The sequence below is a fragment of the Mytilus edulis genome, chromosome 3 (genome assembly GCF_963676685.1).
Source record: "Mytilus edulis chromosome 3, xbMytEdul2.2, whole genome shotgun sequence".
Lineage (NCBI taxonomy): Eukaryota > Metazoa > Mollusca > Bivalvia > Mytilida > Mytilidae > Mytilus > Mytilus edulis.
The window spans coordinates 43031988-43051962 of NC_092346.1; the positions used below are offsets into that span (position 1 = coordinate 43031988).

Here is a 19975-nt window from a genome sequence, read left to right on the forward strand (position 1 = left end):
TTGGTAGATATATTTGATTTAATAATTTCAAATTTAATCTTAAATTTCTGTCTGTACAGAAAAATTAAGACAAAACCTTCATGGTGCCCCAGTAAAAAATTGATTTACCTCCCCTGATTGTACTCTTTAATGTTTACATTGGAGACAAAATGGAACCACATCTTCTGTATTATTACATGGACAATCTGTAATTATGTAATTAATGCATAACTATGCAGTATGAGAAAAAGAATGAAATGAAATGTACATTTGCTTATAAATCTGAATGTGGACAATCATTACATTATGCTTCAAATGTCCTGTGTATCCCTATAACCAAAATTTATGTGACAAACCCACTAGTACCCATTTACGTAGTCTTGTGTGTAACTCCACGGACTATGAACTACCAGAAGGGGTTTTAATACTGTACAGAAGTGGGATATTTTCAATAGACTGTTCATCATGTGACATTTACATATGCCGAAACACAGGGATGATTTTGGAATATAGTGGAGGCGTCAAACAAGAAAGTTCCAGTCACCTACACATCCAGACAAGAGTGTTGCAAAACCAAGTAGAGGCATACCAGCATCAGTATGCCAAGAGCTACGGATGACAAAGAGAAAACCTCTGCCAGTTTGTTCAGGTACAAATTTCTAGTATGATTTAAAAGTGTGATAAAATTTATTTAGATAAAACTTTGTATGGAAAAGGGGGAGGGGTGGTTATACATGTAATTGTAAATGCATTTCATGCGAAATACTCAATTTAATAAAATTCTTACAAAACATTAAATGTCATGCATAAAAAAAATATTTGGGAGATATTCTGAGACAATTTTTTGGGGTGGTGGTGGATTTACAGTTCCTATCCTGGATTGAAAATCAACATTGACAAAAGCCTTTGGGTGTATACATGTACATATAAAAAAGAAGATGTGGTATGATAGCCAATGAGACAACTGTCCTCAAGAGACGAAAATGACACAGAAATTAACAACTATAGGTCACCATACAGCCTTCAACAATGAGCAAAGCCCATACTGCATAGTCGGCTAACGAGAAAACTGATTGCCTTATTTACTTATTTCATATATATACATATATCTATATATGTATATAAGAAATATGTATATATAAAAAGAATGAGGATATGTGGTTTGATTGCCAAAGAGACAATTATCCACAACATTTAAGTAGTATAGTCGGCTGTAAAATTTTAAACAGTAAAAAAGAATGAAAACAAATGGCCCATATTTACAACATATCAATTAACGAACAACAAATATGACAGACATGAACCAACAATGTACAAAAAAACCTCCCAGATAAACGGATTATTAGTAAAATTTCAACAAATAATGAACCATAACCATGCTAACTTGAGTTTTCTTGGAGTGAGTTAGGTACTAATTAATATCAGCAATATCTCAGACAAGTTCTATAATGGTGGACAATGGATTCTTTAAAGTGCAAGCAGGAGACATTGATACTCTGTTATTTTGCTATTTTGGAAAAAAGCATTGGTTTTGCTCCTATTTATTAGCCTCCATTTTGCTAAGATATCAATTTATAAAATATTAACAGAAAAACAATATTTTTTAGTTATCGACCTGGGACAATGTGCAATGGGGGTAACATTGAAACTCTCATTTTAGGGCAAGAATCCTTCAACAAAAAATCTATGATTTCCTTCTCTCCGGTCAGAATATACATGTACTTTCTTCAGTTCAGTTATAAAAAAAACATCCTCTATCTCTATATCCCATTTCAATAAGTTTATCAAAGCAATCAGATCTCATATGTTTATGGCATATAACAAGTGTCTGCCCTTTACATCATTAATTTTTTATACATGTACTTTCTTCAGTTCAGTTATAAAAAAACATCCTCTATCTCTATATCCCATTTCAATAAGTTTATCAAAGCAATCAGATCTCATATGTTTATGGCATATAACAAGTGTCTGCTCTATACATGTACATCATTAATTTTTTTTTTTTACCACCTATATTCATTATGTTTTTCAGTCTATGCTTCCGTTGTCCGTATTCTGTCTGTCCTGCTAAGTTTAAAGTTTTTGATGAAGTTGAAGTATAAAAAACTTGAAAATTAGTACACATATTCCCTATTATATGATCTTTCTAATGTATATAGATATAGGAAGATGTGGTTTGAGTGCCAATCATGAATGATACAACTCTCCATTCAAATAACAATTTATAAAACTAAACCATTATAGGTCAATGTACGGCCTTCAACACGGAGCCTTGGCTCACACTGAACAAAAAGCTATAAAGGGCCCCAAAATTACTAGTGTAAAACCATTCAAACGGGAAAACCAACGGTCTAATCTAAATAAAAAACGAGAAACGAGAAACATGTATAAATTACACAAATAAACGACAACTACCGGTACTGTACATCAGATTCCTGACTTAGGACAGGTGCAAACATTTGCAGCAGGATTAAACGTTTTAATGGTACCAAACCTTCTCCCTTTTTATGACACAATACCATAACATCACAACATAGAAAACCACACGATAAAATATCAATTGGAAGGCTTAACTCAATCAAAAAACGTAAATTAACACACTATGAACGAATAATTTTGATCTGCGATACCTGAATGCAAATGCACAGTTAACAAAATTTTAATTCCTTTAATGGTATCACGTTGCCGTCGTCAGAGAAGTCTGAAGATACTTATTTTCTGGACAATAATCTTAGTTTTAGTGAATGGATATCTATAAAATCTAAACACAAAGTTTGAAACCAAAAAAGGAAGGTTGGGATTGATATTGGGGGTTACATATGGTTCTAACAATTTAGGAATTAAGGGGCTAAAAAGAGGTCCAAATAATCATTTTTCTAGTATCCAGACAACAACTTTTGTGTAAGTGAATGGATCTTTTAGAAATTATACCACAAGGTTCCATAGCAAAAAAAAGGAAGGTTGGGATTGATTTTCTGGGTTATGGTCCAAACTGTTTAGGAAATAGGGGCTAAAAAGGGGCCAAAAAGTTGAAAATCAATACTTTTATAATACTTCGTATAAATTGTTTACTTCTTGACCAATTTCAATGGGGGTTTTATTCTTGAATTCTTTAATATGCAAATCTAACCATGCATTTAGAGTTTTGATTTTTGGCCCTTTATCAAATTGGTCCACATTGAGGTCAAAAGGGTCCAAAATTAAATTTTGTTTGAATTCATCAAAAATTGAATTATTGGGGTTCTTTGATATGCCGAACCTTACTGTGTATTTAGATTTTTAATTTTGGGTCTCGTTTTCAAATTGGTCTACATTATGGTCCAAATGGTCCAAAAATTAAACTTAATTTGATTTTAACAAAAATTGAATATATGGGGTTCTTTGATATGCTTAAACTATACATGTATTTTGAATTTTTGATAATGGGCCCAAGTTTCAAGTTGGTCCAAATTGGGGTCCAAAATTAAACTTTGTTAGATTTCAAAGTGTACCAAAATTCTAAAAAAACATTAAAATTTTTTTGTTTTTCTTCAGATTCAGAATGTGACTTTCCACTATCATCACAGTCCACTCAGACGTTTTCCCAGACCACAACCTCTGATTGGGAAGAAGAAAACATGGCTCCAAGAGAGATTTTCAATGCTGCAATGAAAATGCTTTCCAGAAATTTTCCAGCACTAAATTCACAGCTACTGTTGCCATGGACTAGCCTCTCAAAAAGTTCATCCTCATATTATACCAAAATTATTACAGAAGCTATCCAGCTGATTGCACAGTATGTTGCACCAGGTCAGGAAAATAATCTTTTGACGGATGTTTGCAAGAAGTGGATATCATTAAAAGAAGACAAACCTGACACAATGACTGAGGCGTTGATTGCATCCTATCAACAGCAGAACATCAGATTAAGTTAGATGCAAATTTTATCCCTATTTGCAAATAAACATACAAAGGAAAGATTAATGAAACTTGTACCAGGACTTAGTGTTTTTAAAATTGGTGCTGCCCGAAGACATGCAACACTAACATTTCCAGGACAATTAATAAATCCATCAAATGGACCAATGCTTCATTAAGGGAAATACAAAAACTGATAATAAAGTTTTGGGGTCACTTATGTTTTTCATGTTAAAAAAATCATACTTTCTGTAGAAGAGGGGCGAGTGATATCAGATAGACATGTAGTTGTTAATTAATGTTATTTTTTTTTTTATAGAAACAGCTTTTTCTGCTTTAGTAAAAACAAGTTGGCTATAACTTTTAGCAATGAAAAACTAACTATTCATGAATTCTTTTCAAAATATTTTGAAACAAAGGGGGTTACTTTATTTCTGAAAATTGTGTTTTTGGTCTATTTAACCTCCATATGATAAGTTATCTCCCTTTTTAATAGGACTGTTCTAAAATCTGTAAATACATTATCACAATAGGTTTGTATTAGAATCTTATCATATCAACCTTTTTATGTTCTATTTATAATTCAGCAATATTTGATAAAGTACTTTCACAGAAAATAATTTGTTTTTAACAGGCAAAAAAAGGTGTTTAGCCACCCCCTCTCCAATCATCTTCAAGCAACCAAACTTCATTTTCTAAATACTGTGTGTATATTATTTCTATGTAGTCTGCTTTTTATTAATTTTCATGTAGACCAAATTTTAATATCTGGTAGAATAATTATTTTTTAAAAAGTGTGTCATTTATTTATTTTGCCTTTGCTCAAATTTGTTGCCAACCAATAACACCATGATTTTCAATTGTCCATACCCACCGAGATATTTTAAACGAATTATTTAATTTAATGTAGTCTCTTGTATAATCTGAGTAAAACCTCACTTCCAGTGTTCATTTTTAATAAGTCACTGTTTGCTTTATTGAATCTGGAATTTTATCAATTTTTCAGGTTTAAAAAAAGGGGGGGGGATAGTAGATTGGAAATATTTTTTTTAATATTCAAATGCAAAGCAAAACCTGTTATATGGTAGCAAGTAAGACTTGAATTATTGTAAAAAAAGCAAAAATAAAGAAATAAAAGTGTTATCTTAGTATATACAACCCTATGAACTTTGGCATTTTTTAGAAAATAGGAAATTTGGAAAATTGCAAAATTTACAGTTATCTGCCCTTGGGTAACTTCAATTTTTTTTTATGGCAGATATGGCTATGAAAAGGTCTTTGTATGATGTTTTACAATTGATGCCACTTTCGTTGATGATATGTTTATAAATACATTAAATATTGTTTCAAAATATGCTTATTTTGTGTATTTTCTATTGGTTTTCATCCATAAATTTCCAAATTACAGGTGGCGCCCCCTACGGCCAAGATATATAAATCAGATCAAAACATTATATTTATTTACAGTAGTTATGGTAAGGTTTACCTACAAACAAGATTTCATAAAGATTGGCAAATATTGATTCCGGACTATTTTGCATGGTTTTCTCATGGACAGGCTCTTAAATCGTTACAAGTCATATCATACAAACCACGCTTAAAAAGATTATAAACTTTGCACTATTTATCTACAAAAGAGTTTTTAAATTTGTATGCCAAAATGATATTTGAAATAAGTTACATTAAACCTGTGGCACATTTTCAGACTAGATATCTAACATATTATTAATGATAAAATATACCTGTCTGTCAATGTCTTCCATTTTTGTATTACTGATTCCCTTTATGTTCTGTTTAGTGACTTCTTTGACATCATTTTCCTGGAAGTATCCGTTAGGTCCAAAGTAAGATTCAAGAAAATATTCAAGGCCCTCCATTCGTCCACCGATTTCTAACAGGTTGACGGAATGTCCAAAAAGGTCGAATGTTATGTTAGTCATGGCAGATCTTGGTAAGAAAGATTTTGAAGACCACACAACATTGCTGTCAATGGAAGCTCCAGTATTTAGTTTTTCAAGGAAGAAGGAGCCTTCGTAGTTTCTGGAATATTTCAGTTTTTCAAGATCGAATTCTTTCTTCAGCGCCTGGTCGTTGATGATATTCTTTATTTCTTGTTTCAGTGGGCTTGAAGTCTCCATCAAATTTGTTAAATGAGACCATACATAAGAACCAACTTGGTTGACCTCTTCTGATTCAAGTACATTTCTAACACGAGACAGAACATTATCTGAAGGGCATGTCATAAGAGCCTGGTAAGAAGCAATTCTCAATTCGGAATCCTCGTCTTTGTTCCTGAAGATTGCCATGACGTCGTCTCGCTGCAATGGAGAACACACTTTATATATTCATTATTATAGGCATTGTAGTACACAATGTATGATGCTATACACAAGAATAAAAACTGTATAACTATTAGTATTGACTCAATATGGACATTTAACAAAATTACAAATTGAAAACTTACGCTTATTGCGCATGGCATACGACGGAAGGCTTGTATAGCAGAAAGGCGGACTTCAGTAGGATTCTCTCTCTTGGTCATACAGTTAGAGATGGTTCTAATGGCATTACTAACGAATCCAGCATTTCCAAGTGATCTAAGACTACGGATCACCTAAAACAAAGTTCATAAGTGAATATTCAATGACACTTTAACTTTCTTTAACCAAAAAAAAAAAAAAAGAAGAAGAATTTTTTTTTAAACCTCTGATTCAATCAACTACATCAAGTGCTCTAAGACTCCTGATCACCTAAAAAAAAGTTTTAAAATTAATGATAATCGTAAATAATGATAATAATTATAAAGTGATATAAAACTTAAATATTTAACAAACTTGTATATTGTGTTTTAGTCAGTAATTGAAATATTAACTTTAAATTCACAGCAAAAAAAGTTCCATTGGGTAAATTATATGTCAGATGTCACCATTATATTTCACATACCTTGCCAAGATTGTTTTTGTCTACGTAACATCCAACACCAATCTTGTCTTCTATAGAAGCAACAATACTTGCAATGTCCACATCATTTTCACATTCTTTTGTCTTGCAGTAGGCATATACGAGTGACGAAACACCCAGCATAGCCTCTTCACTGTCCTCGGATGATATGAGTGGCTGTCAATAAAGGAAAATAAAAACAGAGTAAAAACCTGTTGTAACTAAAACCATTATGAGCATTACGACAGACTAGTATGTTCTTGAGACAAAGTTTCTGATTTTAAAGTGATGATTTTATTAATGTTGACCTTCAATGATAGACGTATCGTTTACAAGATTACAATACGGTGCTCAATTTTGACAAATTATTTTGTTTATGAAATTCTACTTCATTCAAAGTTTGATTAAACGTAGGAAAATTGAATACGTTAAGTCACATCTGAAGTAACAGATATTTTTCAAACAAACATAAGACCTACTTTGACTTCATTCAGCATTTCTTTTGTCGGGTCTTTGATGAACGATAAAGTTGTTAGCCACATATTAGCTTCGATTCCACGAACTTCTTTCTTGTTAATCAAGTTAGTAATCAGTCTCAGTGAAGCTTTTGTTCCAAGCATTGGAACGGCATCAAGGAAGAATTTTCTACAAAGAAAATATTTAGTTTTTCATCAATACCAATAAAACAATTCATCATTTCAAATTGTATTTAGATTCATAATGCTTCAGATACAAACTTAGTAGCAAGTGTTTCAATTGTATTTAATACTTGACAAGAATAACTGATAAATGCCACTTACTCAACTCTCTTTTGATTCGATGCACAGAACCTGGTTCCTTTCACCTTTCTGTAAATCTGTTCCAGATCATCACTTTCTAAAGCCTTCATTAATCTAACCAGTCCAGAAAACAAAAGTGGAGTTTCCGGTTTCACACTGTCAGATGTGGATGCACAAATTTCATTCAGTTTACTCATGACATCCCTGATTGTACCTCTACCATCGTTAGAATGCACAAACGTCAATGGAACGCGGTGTCCAATGGAAACTGTAATACAAGTACACTGGTTCTTATATAAAACTTGGAAATATTTCTGTTGAAATGCATAGTAAAGATTCTGTTTACATTTATTTTATTAAAGAAAGTTTAATTTTAATAGTTTGATAAGAGAAATATTTTTCAAAATTTTCTATTTTTAATTAGAGTCAATTATCATTAAAATGATTCATTGATATATCTTTCAATGTTTTCTTACTTGAGCTAGAAGATGATACTCTTTCTGTTACATATTTCAATGTCTGTTTGGTCTTTGTTATAGCACCACTAGATTCCCTTGAGAATGGTCGGAGAACATGTTCTTCTTCACATACACTGCTCTGTAGTATACCAGCCTTGCTGATGTCTTGTGAACACTCATGGCTGCCTTTTATCAGTGGCAGAGACTGAATTTCCTAAAATTGTATATCAAAGTCCATTGTGGTAAACATATTATTAATTCCTTGTAGTTTTTGTTAGTTATAAAATATAAACTCATTTATAGTTATATCTGTATAAATACTTGTAAAAGAAAACGTGTAAAAAAAGTCTTTTAAGGGTGAATAGAAGTCCTATTCAAAGTCAATTTTTATTCCAGTTTAAACGAAACTCGTGTTGTTAGAAATTGTACCCAAATTGACCCTCCATGCAGAAACAGATGGACAATAACATTAACGGTACCAATTTTTCTGCACCAGATGCGCATTTCGACAATACATGTCTCTTCAGTGATGCTCGTGGCCAAAATATGTAAAATCCAAAGCTTATATAAAAGATGAAGAGCTATGATGTTATTAAAATAGACTATAGAATAAGACGTATTGGTAGAAAGATAAAATAATAATTATAACTTACTGATTGAATTTTGTATGGTGTTCCCTGCATCATTGTATTGTATCCATGTCTGTCTGTACATCCAAGCAAGTCTTTGCTCTTTTTGATTGTTCTGGAGTACCATCCGTTGCTAGATACAGTATAGGCTGCTTTGCATTCCCCAGTGATGTCGGTCTGTTAAACAAAGCAAAACAATATGAATATAGTAAAGGTGTTGTGTATATACTATTTTTCTCTGTATCTATAAAGATCAATCCTTTGCTATAATTACCCTTTAGCTCACAACATAAGTTTGTCTTTGTTAAGTTATTTGAGTGAAACTATGATATAATTCTGTTTACCTCTTGGACTGTTTGATCCTGTGTAAGGTCATCCATTGAGTTTTGAACTGCTGAGAGGATACCACGTTTGATGTTGAGTACCCATGTTTTCTCAGGTATGGATGTACAAAGTTCTTCAATGCGGCCATCTTGGAAGGAGAATGCCAAAGGAGATTTCTCAAGGTTAGTTCTAAACTCTCCACTTTTGTCGGCATCTATAAGTGTTTCAGGCGCTTTTGGGTCTGATTCCAATAGTCTAACATTGTCAAGCTAAAAATTTGAGAAAAGAAATTTCCATATTGAACATGTTTAATTTGTCAAAACAGCACCACAGATATATAAACATAGAAATTTAGGAATTCGGATACGAGAAAATTGCGTCTCGTTAACTTAGGCAAAGTTTAAAATAGATGAATTTGGCTATTTGTTTTAAGTAATACGGATCTTGTGTTTTTACGTATTAATATATCCTTTGCGTATGAAATGTTTGGCTTGATCGTTCTTAATAAAGATAAACTTATGTGTTATTTTCGTGAATTTCCTAACCTTTAAAGTTAATAAATACATGAATATCTTTTAATGTTGGTAATATAACATTGTAATTTTTTGGAGCGTAAAATAAATCAATTCTCATTAGAAAAATAACTTAAAGTATTTTACCCGAAGATTCATTTCACATTTTGAGACGACATCGATGTAAACTTTGGCAGTCAACTGAACTCCGGCTTTTTCCTCGGATGCTCCTTGTACTGTTGTGTCGACGTCGGTTGTGTAGTCATATTCGTAAGTTTTTCCGGTTTCGTATCCAAATTTCTTTGTTTCTGCAATAAATCAATTATATGCTTAAAATATCTTTGCTATATCTGCATGATTCTTAAAGTCTGAATGATATATAATTAGCAAACCTAATAAAAGAAACATTATTTTTATTTCTACGAGCTTTAAAATAAACTCATCATAGATACCAGGATTCAAATTTAATATTTACGCCAGACGCGCGTTTCGTCTACAAAAGACTCATCAGTGACGCTCGAATAAAAAAAAGTTAACAATACCAAATAAACTACGAAGTTCAAGAGCATTGAGGACCAAAAATTCCTAAAAGTTTTGCCAAATACAGCTAAGGTAATCTTTTCCTGAGGTAGAAAAGCCTTAGTATTTCAAAAATTCAAAGTTTTATTAACAGTTAAATTTAACTGTTTTTGCAGTTTTCCTTTTCTTAATTTGAATATTATAACAAATACCAAACTCAAAGATAAATTCAAAAGGGGATGTCCATAAAAAAATGAAATATTTAAATTAAATGGTATTAACCAAATGAAGCGATTGAAAAACAACTGTCTTATTTCTGACTTTGAACAGAAATTTTCAGTAAGACAAAAAAAAAAAGGATTTGAACCTGGGAAAACTGTTTTTTTCTCCTCAAATTTTATGCTTAATTAAAAAAAATTAAAAAAAAAACATACCTGTACAACGTGTTGAACATGATCCTGAGTTAATAATTGGTCCTGAAAATAGAAAAAATATCTACTTTGAAAAATTATTAAAAGAAACATCTACCAGACACCACCTAAAATGTTAACAATTGATGATCATACTAATAATATAAAAAGAGCATACATTAAAACATAAAGTTTAGCTAATTTATTGACAAAATTCATGAAAATACTACAAAACATTATGTGTTTTTGATGAGCTTGCATTGTCAGGCTGCTGTCTCTGCCTAGTTATTATTCAAAGTCTCCATTTCTTCTCATTTAATATGTTTATATTTTCGCGGAAAAATTTATACAAATAAAATAGATCACAATTTTGGGATCAAGCAGCCAAAACTTTGTAATTATAGATGACCGACATTCACACACATCTGACTAAAAAATTTCAAACAAACATAAAAAAAAATCTTACACAGAATATATACAGGAGAAGGCAAAATGGGTGAAAACCCACTGTTAAGTCTTCTTGCGTCCGAATCGTACATAAATGGCATTACATGAATACAGTATTTTAAATAACCTAGCAAATACATTAAGTAAAATACTGCTTGGAATCCTTCATTCAAGAAACTTCGCGCCTTCGAAAATTTAATTTAAATTCACAATTCAATAAACTTAATACTTTAATTGTTATAAAAAAAAAGCCTAGTCGATCAAAACTAAACGCATCTGTTCACAAGATTGATGGAGAAGAACACCGATTTGACACTAAAGAAAATGCAAGTAATAAATCTTATTACAAGTTTTCTTTTGTAAATTCAATACAAATAAAAATGAAAAATATACTATTTGAAATGTACGACTATTTAAAAACACATTAATATTAAGTCATTCATATATAAAAAATGTTATCAAATAAAAAAAAAAATCGTCTGCGTAATTAAATAAAAAAAAGAAACTGTAAAATGAATATCACAAACACTTACCCGCCAATGTCGATGCCACTAAGGCAAGCAGTAGGATAAACGTATGCCCCATTATGGAGCTGGCGGATTGTACTTGGTCGCAGTTTTCTAAAGCAATGTGATGTTTAGTCACTTATATACTACTCCAGAGTACAAAGTGACATTTAACTAATGCATTTTGATAAATAAATAATGCTGACATATTTGGGACTTTGTATCCGTGTCAATCATATTTTATCGAGATATATTTACGCATGTGAAATTTGTGTGTGTTGTTTTTTTTATTTGTAAAAGTGTAGGTCGATGTACTATTGGATTTTGATATGTACACAGTTGATATAGATATGATGAAATATTTTACAATGGATCATCATAGGAAATATATATATATTTAACTTTCATATATATGAGCTTTATTTGACAAACCTATCCGAATTTTGGATCCTAAATGTTCCTCAACTTCGTACTTGATTTAGCCTTTCTATTTTTATTTTTATACGAGTGTCACTGGTCAGTCTTTTGAAGACGAAACGAGCGTCTTGCGTATAAATTGAATATATTTAAAGGAGAAAAACAATTATTTTTTTCAAACTTGGAATTTAGGAACATATGAATCTTAAAGCGAAAAAACTTAAATAAAGCAGTTGTTTTATGGTATAATCATTCAGAACTCTCTCCCGGACCCTTTCTGAAAATACAGTTTATTTCAACAGGAAAATTATAAAAAAAGAAATCAAAAGATTGGCATTAAAAAAACTGAGAGAGAAAAGAAAACTGGATTGATAGGAAACATAACATGTCTAGATTTCTGTTCGCTGTCTCATTGGCGCATGCCCTTTATCTCATTTTATTCATGATTTATGACAATCAAAGTTTCAAAAAATGATATCATGAGATGTCCCTTAATGTCGATGGCGGTGCCTGAAGTTCTTAAATGATGACTTTTTAAAAGAACTATTTCATTGTCGTTTATACGAAAATTTTCATTCAATTCACTTTCCCCATTGCAGTACAGTTAATCAGAATCAGATTTGCCAGAAGTCAACATTCGAAAGTACATTTTGATAACTTTATATCAGTATGACATTGTACCGAGTATAATATGTTATCACAATAAAACAAAATACGAAATAGTCTATATTTAGCTATGTATCTGCAACTTAAGCAGATCGAAGGTGTGCCAATGATATAGATTGACCTACTACAATATACCTCATACCTTTATTGTATTTAGTAAAATTGCAAAAGAGTCATGTTGTATAAATTCGTCAAGGCAATAAGCACAGTAAAACTCAGTTTAAAGAAGTCCGAGTCCAATTTTAGAACTCAAGAAAATAAGCAACATGACACTAATCATTATAGATTAACATCGAACTACTAGCAGTAACTCACATGCGAGCTCCAGGCTTCAATGTATTGATCGACAGATTTTGTCTTCATCATATGAAAATAACATAACCCGTATCATGTCAACAATTGGTTAGGATACATGTGTTTGTTTTTGGTGCCAAGAAACTATGAGTAAACCAATAATAATTCACTAAAAGGGCCATCTTTTATTACTTGACAACAGTATCGTAACTATATCACTTCTGAATAATTAGTTTTTTAAATCTATTTACATCATTATTGGTCTATACAGGGAAGTATTCAAGGACCATTGTTATTTTCTTATTCATTAACATTATCTCAGACAAGTAATTATTGGGGCCAGTTAAAGTACAGTGCATGTCCGAATTCAGGAACCTGTTATAATTATGTTTTTGTTGCCTTAATTGTATAAATAAAAAAAAGAAGATATCGTATTATTGCCAATGAGACAACTCTCCACAAGAGACAAAATGACACAGAAATTAACAGCTATAGGTCACACATCCGGTCTTCAACAAGCCTATACCGCATAGTCATCTATAAAAGGCCCCGAAATGACAAATGTACATCAATTCAAACGAGAAAACTAACGGCCTAATTTATGTACAAAGTTGAACGAAAAACAAATATGTAACACGTCAGCAAACGACAATTACTGAATTACAGGCTCCTGGCTTGGGACAGACACATACATAGAGAATGTGGAGGGGTTAATCATGTAAGCGGGATCCCAACCCTCCCCAAACCTGGGACAGTGGTGTAACAGTACAACATAAGGACCAACAATGTAAATCAGTTGAAAATAGCCTAACTAATCAGATGGATACAAATAGAAATAGATATAACAAAAACAAACAGAGGACGTGGCCAGGTACTTGTATGTCCCAACAACAAAAAACATTAATTCGGCTTTAGTTTTCCTTTGTTTTTTTGTTGAATATTTTACAATAAGCCATTCCACATTCTTACTACTACACTGTCTTGATTTGGCTCATTGATGGCTGTCGCAGAGTGATCTGACTGTTAGTTTTCACATTTGTGTACCTTTCACTTGTTCATCAACCAAATGTTGTTTATCAACAATCCCATTACATTTTCTTATTTACGTTTTTAATGTTTCTGTGGTTTCTATTTAGAAGTTTATGCGAATGATTACGCTCAGCATGGTTATAGTTAATATAAGCTTGGCAGCAATGTGTCTATCATATGAGTTTAAAAATTATTTAATTGATTTTGGATGTCAAATGTACATCTTAGATTACGCTGGCAAAACTGTTGATCGTTGATAATCTTCGACGCGACTAATTGCAACCGTTGGTCAATCATAAGAATTAATAAAAATAACTGTATATATGGGCTGAGCTGATTCTACCCGGAGGACAATTATTCCACTTGCAGGGTTATTTTTCAAGTACTAGTAATTTGAAAGACACTTTGCAGATGAAGTCCAACTGCAACCTTTTTTTTCTGGATATAGCTTCATCAAGAACGCGAAATAAAAAAAGAACAAGTGAAACTGTGACCTACTGCTCACTATTGATACCCCGCCCAAATATTTCGAACCGGTAAACAGGAAGTTGTTGATTGATCAATCTAAAAACGGCTGACATGGTATAGCTGACTTATATAAACCCTGAAACCAAATTTCAAAAATCCTTATATTGTAGTTCCTGATATTTTTATTTTTTTTAGATATTTGGATGATTATTAGCTCTCAATAATGACGACTTAAAAATATTTATTCTGCCGAACTTACTTTGAATATAGCTAATACTAATAATGAACATTGCCTTTTCCTGGATCTTGATCTCTATATATATATTTAACGAGTAGCTTAATAAGCTCTTTAACATGAAAGCAACTGGTTTCAGGGTATATATAAGTCAGCTATAACATGTGAGTCGTTGTTTTCCTCTTATATTTGATGCGTTTCCCTCAGTTTTAGTTTGTAACCCGGATTTTTTTTTTCTCAATCGATTTATGAGTTTCAAACAGCGGTTGACTACTGTTGCCTTTATTTAGTTTCGTCCCCGAGGGTACCGGTATCACCAGCCCAGCAGTCAGTACTTCGGTGTTGACATGAATATCAATCATAAGGTCATTTTTACAAATTTCCTGTTTACAAAACTTTGAATTTTTCGAAAAAACTAAGGATTTTCTTATCCCAGGCATAGATTAACTTAGCCGTATTTAGCACAACTTTTATGAAATTTTGAGTCCTCAATGCTTTTCAACTTTGTCCTTGTTTGGCCTTATAATATTTTGATCTGGGCGTCACTGATGAGTGTTATATAGACGAAACGCGCGTCTAATGTATTAAATTATAATCCTGATACCTTTGATAACTATTTACACCACTGGGTCGATGCCGCTGCTGGTGGATGTTTCGTCCCCGATTGTATCACCAGCACAGTAGTCAGTACTTCGGTGTTGACATCAATAACAATTAAATGGTCAATTTTATAAATTTCCTGTTTACAAAACTTAGAATTTTTTCGAAAAAACTAATGATTTTCTTATCCCAGACATAGATTACCTTAGCTTTTATCGGGTTGTTCTCTCTTTGACATGTTCCCCCGTTTCCATTCTCAATATTTTGTTTATCATTATAGGGCACACCAATTTAATATCTTGTTCTACGGATTGTTGGACTCCAAAATTTGGGGCGAGTGAGCGATTTGAAAATGATTATAAAAAATATTTGATTTGCACATTTTTAGGGGAAGCTTGAAAAGTAAACGCGAGCAATATATTTTTTTTTTGTAAATATGAAACAATAGATTTTGATAATATTAAAACTTGATTTATCACTTGTACTTTGGCATTTCTTTAATTTATGAAGTGTTTTTCAGAGAACTATATATTGGTATTAAATGGTGAAAACATGTCCAAGAATTTTGTAATATTCCTGGACTTTAACATATATTATTTTCTTTTATATTATTCAAAATTAGTGGAACTCTCTTTTAGAAAAGTTGTTTCAAATATAATGCATTTCTCTCCCTTTTAAGTTAAACAAGATTACACCCGCGATATCGCGGGTCCTCCGTGACTGAATTAAAGTATCTTATTATGTGTAAGCCCTATTTTAGCCTAAATTTTTAGTATTGGAATTTTCATCTGATAAAGTCATGCTGATTATAAGATGCACAGTTTTCTCTGCTTTCAAAATCGTTCTGTTTGAACCCGGGTGTTGCTAAACGGCGGAAACGGAATACGGAACGGAAACGGAAAACGGAAACAGAAAGAATTAACATCTTTTCTTTTTGGTTATTTTATCTATATAGGCATGTTTTATGTAGTATTACACATGTTCACAAGAAAAAAAAACAACCTAGGGAATGAATTTAAAATAAAAGATTTTAAAGCATAAAGTATTGAAATAATTACCAGGAGATGAGACTATGTTTTTGAAATATTTGATAAGGTCATGTGTACGTCCTCATTCGATTTAGGATAGTCTGTTCGAATTTTCTATTTTTTTTAAAGTTTGATCAGTGTCAATAAGATAGCAACCCAACAACACAAAAAAAATCTCTATAGGCCTAAAAAAAAGAAAGACATCGGCCTCGATTCTATCAGAGACATATATTACAATATTGTATTATATGTCTCTGGTTCTATAAGTAGGTTGTGAAGTAATACACTTTTGGGGAAATCCTTTGCATCATTGTTTTTCTTTTTTTCTTTTTTAATTGCCTTGAATCATGATTAGTGATGTTGTATATTTTGTTGCGTTGTTCTGCATTGGTGATTTTCGTTGTATCTTTTCTTGTATAATGGAAAGAAAACGTAAAAGAAACCTAATAGGACAATGGTGTATAATTGACAAAATTCCATATGAAAATCAGGGACCTAGAATAGAAACCTGTATATTACACTTTATTCTAATGAAAAAAATTGACAAAATCTCTCACTATATAAAGCCTTTTCCACCCTTTTACAATACTTTTTGTATAGTATGCTGTTTGGTATTTACATAGGAAAAGCATTATATCTCATAAAGTTTAAATCAATAAATACGATTTGATGTGAAAAAAGTGGCAAAAAATTAGTAGCCTACATGTATATATACGATTTGCACAATGCCCTCACCCAGTTAGTCGTAGTCATGTCCTAATGTTTTCAAATTCAAATTGTCCACGCTGCTTTAAATATCATGCCGCTTATTTCTTCTCTGAAAATTCAATTCCTCTTAAGCAGCCATGAATTTTGTTTCATAATATTACAATTGAAAATAGTGTCACTCATTCAGTATGCTGCTTTACTATAGTAGAACACATAGAAAGATAGGCGAATCAAAAATATCAAAGGATTATTCAAACTCAAAAGTCGAAAACAAACCGTCAATGCCATGACTAAAAATAAACCACACACAAAACATGTAAACTAAAGGCTGAGCAACACGAACCCCACCAAAAACTTGGGGTGATATCAGCTGCTCCGGAAGGGTAAAAAGATCCAGCTTCACATGTGACACCCGTTAACATAGACATGTATTTATATTCATTCACCCAAAAGTACAAAAGGAATATTGAAATTTGATAGTTACTTTTATTCATATTGGTAGTCTTTAATGATTTTGGTGCTATGTCAAGACAACTGAAAACTCATTCTGCTCTGTTCTTTTTTATGAGGGAAATGATACTTTATTTTACACTACGCACCTGATCGTTTGGATGTTTCTACTGGCCAGACACCCGATTTTCCAAGATATCACTGATATATCATTTACTAATTAACACCTGATCCAGAAAAGTTCCTTCAAACACCCCAGAATCAACGGCCTGTTGGACCTGTTTGATGTTGTTCAATTTACCATAACTCTTTGCTTGCGGAAGCATAGGAACATGTAAATCCAACATTGCGTTTTACCTAGTTTCATGTAATGATTAGTTTTGATTAAATAGTTTATAGGCACTGCCTACGGTTACACGGAAATGTAACAATAATAAAAAAAATAGTATTGTTACATTGGAGACTAAATGCCGGAAGGTATGGCTGGGTAAGGACCTGATTAATTACGAATGTAACAATAATTATTGAGGCTACGGTTACATTACGTTATTGTTACATGAAAAACAGCACTGTACGATGCGACTAGTAATATGCACTAAATAATAAAAGACATTTATTTTATATTTACAATACACACAATTATTACATACAATTTCTTTAATTTTTTTTTATTTACAATGACATTTTCTACATATCCAGTAAGTGGTTTTTCGAGCATGTTTAAGTCCGACACATTTTTGATGAAACCACTTCAAGCAGACATCACACACCTGTGATGCCGCATTGTGATCGTCCGTATCGCATACCGTGCATTAACATACACATTATAATAACTGAAGATCGTTAACTGCAAGATTATTAACCGAATATAAAAAAGATATGCAATAACAAATAAAACAAGGCATGCTTATAAATAATAAAAAGCAGCACCAAATTTAACTCTAGCATATACATGTATCTTGCTAAATACCAAACATATATATGAAGCACTAATTAAAAAAAAAAAGACATGCAGCATGCAAAAAAAAAAGCAGCATCAAATTTAACTCGAGCATATACATGTATCTAGCTAAATACCAAACATATATATGAAGCACTAATTTTGAAAAAATTGCAGTTTAAATTTTTTTAAAAAATTCATAAAGTAAACATTTCAAATCTTGTAATTAATAAAATGTAGAAACAAAATTTCAGTTGCAATGCAAGATGTTAATGCAGCATAATAAGCATAAATAATGTAACACAAATTACCTATAGGCAGAGCAAAAACGGTCTGTTCAACTCCAGGACTGAACAAGACTTCTGAAAGGTGTGAAGCTGTTAACAGTCCTGAAATGGTCTGGTAAGCTATTCCATAAAGAAGCAGCAGCAAAACTAAAAGATTTTTTTTCCATATGAGGTAGTTCTTACCTGTGGTACTTCCAAAATATTACTGTATCTAAAAGTATATTTAGTGTGTTTAATTTGGAGTTAATTTTGTAAACATAAGGGAGCCAAATTATTAAAAATTTTATAGGTCTCAAGTGCCATTGTCCTAATGCGTCTTACTTGTAGGGTTGGAACCTTAACGTTCTCAAGAAGAGTTTCAGAGGATGATAAGTAGTATATACAAATCTTAACGCTCTCTCTGGTATTTTTTCGAGTTTTTTTTAGAATTTTTCTCTGTACAAAAATGCCAAGCCAAACCAATTGAAAAATTAAAATTACTCAAAATGAAAGTATGAAAAAATGTAAGTTTATTTAAACTGTTTCAAAAGGATCCAATTCTCTTGAGAACATTTACCTGTTGTGATGCCTTTCTACACAAGTTACTTATATGTGCATCAAATTTTAGTTGGTAATCAATGTCAATTCCAGAGATAACGGTTTCTTGACATGATAACATATTTTGCTGAATTTGTATAATGGATTTTTTGCAAACTTAAGGTTCTTTTCCCTACAGCAATAACTTGAAGTTTGTCAGGATTTGCCAACCAATCAATCAGCACTTGAGACTCAGATTCTAATATGGATATGAGATGGTCATAATCCGGACTACTAAAAGACAGAGTATTGTCGTCAGCATAATTGTAAAATGTACTATGGTTAACCAAATAAAAAATATCATTTATGAAGACATCAAATAAAGTTGGCCTCATTATAGAACCTTGTGATACCCCTTTTGGATGTCAGCCCATCTACTCAGAACACCATTTATTTTAATTTGCTGTTTTCTGTCAGAAAGATATATTTTTAATAAAGATACCGAATGTGGATAAACACAATATGCTTAGAATTTATCTAGTAAATTTACCCCCCCCCCCCCAAGAACTGCAGCTATAAAAAAAACATTTATCTAAGGCTTTACACCAGTCTTCCAGTAATCTGAGCTGCGTAGTTTGACATCCATGTCTTCTACGGAAAGCACATAGATAAGGATCAAAAATGGAATCAAAGAAATCGTATAACTGTATTTCAAATATCTTTTCATAAAATTTTGAAAAAATAGGTAACACACTGACTGGTATGTAGTTAGATTTCAGTAGTGGGTCGTTCTTTTTATGCTTTTAAGGGTGTAACTTGGGCTTCTTTGAGTCGATCTGGACATATGCCTATGCTACAGTCAAATTTATACGACTGATCAGCTGAGGTGCAACTACAGATTTACTTGCTTTAACTATTTTTGCTGGTATTCCATCTG

At 31.9% G+C, this 19975-nt stretch overlaps 2 protein-coding genes across 2 annotated transcripts in view; one reads left to right on the forward strand and one right to left on the reverse strand.

The window, feature by feature from the left end:
* The window catches only part of LOC139516571 (uncharacterized), a 40762-nt gene extending 29261 nt beyond the window's left edge, over window positions 1-11501 (reverse strand). The window contains exons 1-11 of the mRNA XM_071306750.1: window positions 11428-11501; window positions 10472-10513; window positions 9666-9826; window positions 9027-9275; window positions 8707-8859; window positions 8072-8267; window positions 7617-7863; window positions 7296-7461; window positions 6820-6993; window positions 6341-6490; window positions 5619-6194 (exon numbers count right to left, since the gene is read on the reverse strand). Of these exons, the coding sequence (XP_071162851.1) occupies window positions 5619-6194; window positions 6341-6490; window positions 6820-6993; window positions 7296-7461; window positions 7617-7863; window positions 8072-8267; window positions 8707-8859; window positions 9027-9275; window positions 9666-9826; window positions 10472-10513; window positions 11428-11479 (2166 nt within the window). The 5' untranslated portion in view covers window positions 11480-11501. The remainder of the gene's footprint in view (window positions 1-5618; window positions 6195-6340; window positions 6491-6819; window positions 6994-7295; window positions 7462-7616; window positions 7864-8071; window positions 8268-8706; window positions 8860-9026; window positions 9276-9665; window positions 9827-10471; window positions 10514-11427) is intronic.
* LOC139516569 (uncharacterized) lies at window positions 169-5013 on the forward strand. Its single transcript, XM_071306749.1, has 2 exons — window positions 169-628; window positions 3514-5013. Exons 1-2 carry the CDS (start codon window positions 595-597, stop codon window positions 3891-3893), a joined length of 414 nt encoding a protein of 137 aa, XP_071162850.1. The 5' UTR covers window positions 169-594; the 3' UTR covers window positions 3894-5013.
* Window positions 11502-19975: the final 8474 nt, after the last annotated feature.

What these genes read in the sequence shown, in the direction of transcription:
- LOC139516569 (XM_071306749.1), top strand. Translation starts at nt 595, where the DNA reads ATGACAAAGAGAAAACCTCTGCCAGTTTGTTCAG. An exon ending in ACCTCTGCCAGTTTGTTCAG is followed by an intron (nt 629 to 3,513) that starts GTACAAATTTCT and finishes GTTTTTCTTCAG; the next exon opens with ATTCAGAATGTGACTTTCCA.